The following is a 4,149-nucleotide window of genomic DNA, read 5'->3' on the forward strand; positions in this document are numbered from 1 at the left end:
CCTCATGACCTGGCTGGGAGTGCTCCGAGCAGTGTCATTGGTGCCCACATGAATAAGGAGCATGGGATAGTGGTCTGTGGGTTTAAGGAGCTTTGGGATCCTCTCCGTAATGTCCCGGATGCGGGCCCCTGGGAAGCAGCAGACTTGCCGGGCTAAGGGGTCGGGGTGGCAGATTGGCCCCTCAGTCCCCCTCAGGAGGGAGTCTCCCACAACAAACACCTTACGTTTTGTCTTGGGGAGAGCAGGGGCGGTAGCTGCAGTTGGGCCCATGTTGCCTGTGGGGGCCGGCAACTCAGCAGGCTCTGCTGGGGCAGCAAGAAGTGCGTACCTGTTTCTCAGTTCTGGTGGGGGAGGGGCCTTGGTGCGGCGGGCCTTAGGGGTTCGGAGGGGTTCAATATTCGGAGGGTTTCAATTCAATTCAAAGAAATTAAAGGGTCTCCTGATTCAATTCAGTTTTGAAGATTCGGCCACCGAATCTCCGCCGAATCAAATCAGGGATCAAAGCTTCACACAGCCCTATTATTTATATGCATTTTGAAACTCTGTGTTTTGTTAATGTTGATATGTAATTGTTATTATGTTTGGCTGGGGAAGGAAGATTCAGAGAGCTGTACCTTTAAGAAACTCTTGCAAGAGCCTGTTGACCCTAGTTGTCCTGCCTTCCAGAGGCTCCTGTTACAGGATGCTGATCAGATAATGAAGCAGACCTTTGTCAGGCACAAAAGGCATTTAGAGCCTTGGACAGAAGCTCAGTTTTGTACACTAGTTTTAAAAAAAAATATATATATATATATATTTATAAATGCAGAAAATTCAGAATTAAGGTTAAACTTGCAAGTATTAGTTAGTTGAAATTTTCTTTGGGGATCAAATTCAGTCTTGACATAACCTGGAATAATCCCCAATTTAAGTTTTTATGTCAGACGATACCATCATTGAATTTATCAGCATGTCTGAGGGTGGTCCAGTCTGAGTCAGATTATTTCTGGAGAAAGAGCCAGCCCACAATTTTTGGAGGCCCCCTGCAAGAAATAGTTGTGGAGCCCCTTGCCCCAAAGAACCTGGCAGCAGCCGGGGGTGAAGGGTAGCAAGTGGCCAGACGCAGAGGGCCCCTTAGCTGTGGGCCCCCTTGCAGCTGCAAGTTTTGCAGTATAAGATGGGCCAGCCCTGTCTGGAGTGAAAACAGATGATAATGTCTCTTATTCTGTCCCTATTAAAGCTTCCAGGTCAGTGCCCTTCTTGTAAATGTATATCACATCCCAAATGGTATTTAGGATTTTTTTCAAATATAGTTTGAGCATCAGGCCTTTTAAAATATAACTTAAGGTAGAGTATTATATGATATTTTATGTAACAATCAATTTAGTTAAACCTTGTAGTTATAAGACTAGAATGAATAAATGAAAGTTTGTATCCCATCCTAAACTCAAATGTATCCCTGCAAAACATTCAAATTACAATTGAACTGTTTCTTTTGTAACACAAAGAAATGAAACAATACACCACCAGTGCAAAACTATCCCAGTGAAGCAGATTAATTAAGCATGGCGAGTATCCCATATCAGTAGCATTTATTGTTTTCTTAAGTGTTTGCCAGAGAAATGGTTACCAAAATAAATCAGCAAAATGTTTTACAATGTAATTTTAATAATCTAATATTCATAAAGACTGCTTGTTTCTCATTCTAAGCATAGAATATAATTGTTATATTTTTTACAATGAATATAAAGATCATAAAATTATAAGTGGAAAATGTTTCAATACTACAATATATCATTATCGATTGTTATTCACAGGAAAAGCAGCCAATATTGCTGATTTATGTATTACAACACAAGAGCTGCAGTCTCGGCTGGGAGAGTTTGGGCAGTACTGTCCTGTTAGCCTTGCAGAAAAGGGTGAACTGGTTGACTGCTCTGTAACCTCCTCATTACAGTTTGCTGCAGAATTTCGAGGACATTACTACAAAATGGCTTCCCAGGAGGAACTGGACGTAAGTGGCTCTGAATAAAGAAAATACACTGTTAGCTTGGAAAATTGCATGGTTTGCTACTACGAGTCTGTATATATTCTGTACAGAAATTAACTCTATTTTAATTAGGCTGATTGTTTTCTTATGATATTCTAATCATTGTTCTGTGTACTTCTATCAGTTCTTGAGTTAAAATGTAGTGGAAGAGAATCTTATTAATGCAAAATTCCTCTGAACAAACATTCACTTATAAACTGAAATATTTCAGGTCTTCCATTTCAAAGCATGTATCTTCTTCCCCCACTCCTTTTTAATTTATACAATGGGAAAGATAGCCTAGATGAAAGTGGGTTGAAGGAAGAATGGCTTTCCTCACTGTCCCAGCACTTTGTGATGCAGGGAAATAAAGGAACAAGTAGCAAATGTGTATGAAACAAGCCACTTCCTATGTAGCATGTATAAAATTATTACTGTATATTTCTCTCATCTTACAAAGGTTTCTCACATTACAGAAATTCTTGAATACACCAGAGTTGTATGTGCCACCATTAGCACCTAATCCTCTTCCCCCACCAAATATGCTCCCAAAGAAACTGACTATGGCAGATGTAAAAGCCTTATTCCCTAAGAGTGCAGAAATGCAAGGATACTGTCCAGTCACTTACTTAGATGGAAAACAGAGGTAAATCTTAACATTTCTTAGAATTTCTATGAAAAACCTATGTACCTTGTATTAAAAAAAAAAGAAACACTATTCCATTTGAAACAGGAATAAAAATTGCAACAGTGTACATTGGGCCTATAGCTTTGCAAAAATTTGTGAAGTTATCTTTTGAATCCAGTACTGCTGCAGGGTTTGTTATGAACCTGGAATATGAACAAGTTGCAGAAAGCAAGAAGTGGTCTAAATCCAGCCAGGTTTTCATTCCCTAAAAAAGTCAAAGCTCCTGTTCCTATTTTTAGGGTTCCAGTCCATTTCTGCCCCTTGTCCTTTCTGACATCTTCAAGGAGCAACTGATATGTCTGCTCCACACCTTTTCTTGTAAAGTATGTGGGTGGCTGTTCCCTTTCCCTTTTTCTTCTGGAGTAGAATTTAAAACACTCTTGCATTAGCTATAGTTAATGCTCCATTAGCTCCCATTCTTGAAGCTGAACAATAGCCAACTAAGGGGAGCACCATGACTGACAACCTGCCCTCCCCCCTGCTGGACAGAGAAGGCTGTCAGTGAACAGCACGCAGAACCCCCTGCTAATCAGCTCTGCTGGTCAGCCATCCAGGCTTTGTAGGCAGCAGAGCTGGAGGTCTGCTGGACACAAAAGTGGTAGCACAAAGCTGACTCTACCTAGGCTTCACCAATTAGCTGCTTAGTGGAGCCCAGGCAGGGGCACGGTTGTCTCAGACATCAGGAGCTCTTGTACACATAACAAGAGTTTAATTCCCAAGGTTATATTCTACAACTCCTAAATTGAAACGGTAGGCTATAGAATAAAACCTTGAGGACTAAACCATTTTAATTCTTCCATCAAGTTATGGTGAGGGACCCAATCCTTTTTTATTTTCTGTAGGAGCTGGAGCCTGTCCATGGCTGGGGGGTGAGCTGCCAGAGAACCAAGCAGCCCCTGAGCTGCAGGGGGCCTCCGTCCTTCCCACCATGGTGGCAGCATCCCCCAGGGCTACCCAGGGAGGCTGCTAGTGGGCCGGGTGCTGCCCCAGCTCAGAGACAACACCCAGACAGATTTAACTCTTCCCTGAGCCTGCCAGAGCTTCCAGCACCTGGTAAACTGTCCCTGCCACCTTCCCACCACCTGGGACCACCTGGGAATGGGCTGGCTTGCTCCTGGGGCAGCATGGGGAGGCAGCAGTAGGATGGTTGAGTGTGCTGGCAGCTGGAGAAGGTGGTGGGGATGGTACTCAGGGCACTGGAAGCCCACTGAGCCTGAGCTTCCCCAAGCCCACCCAGACTTCCAGTGCCCCGGGCACCATCCCTGCCATATTCTCTGGCCACCACTACATCCAGGCCCCTTTCTGCCACCTCCCCACACTGCCCCAGGAGCAAGCCAGCCAATTCCTGGGTGGTCCCAGGGGGTAGGAAGGCAGCGGTGGTGCTGGAAGCCCCAGCAGGCTTAGGGAACAGTTGGATCCAGCTGGGGGCTGCCTCCAAGCTGGTGCAGCATCC

General features: G+C 44.2%; 1 protein-coding gene across 1 annotated transcript in view; it reads left to right on the plus strand.

Moving 5' to 3' along the window:
* The window catches only part of AK9 (adenylate kinase 9), a 191,359-nt gene that overhangs the window by 174,536 nt on the left and 12,674 nt on the right, over positions 1-4,149 (plus strand). Inside the window, exons 33-34 of the mRNA XM_025198858.1 lie at positions 1,797-1,993; positions 2,485-2,654. Coding sequence (XP_025054643.1) covers positions 1,797-1,993; positions 2,485-2,654 — 367 coding nt within the window. The remainder of the gene's footprint in view (positions 1-1,796; positions 1,994-2,484; positions 2,655-4,149) is intronic.

The sequence above is a fragment of the Alligator sinensis genome, unplaced genomic scaffold, assembly GCF_000455745.1.
Source record: "Alligator sinensis unplaced genomic scaffold, ASM45574v1 scaffold737_1, whole genome shotgun sequence".
Classification (NCBI taxonomy): Eukaryota; Metazoa; Chordata; order Crocodylia; family Alligatoridae; genus Alligator; species Alligator sinensis.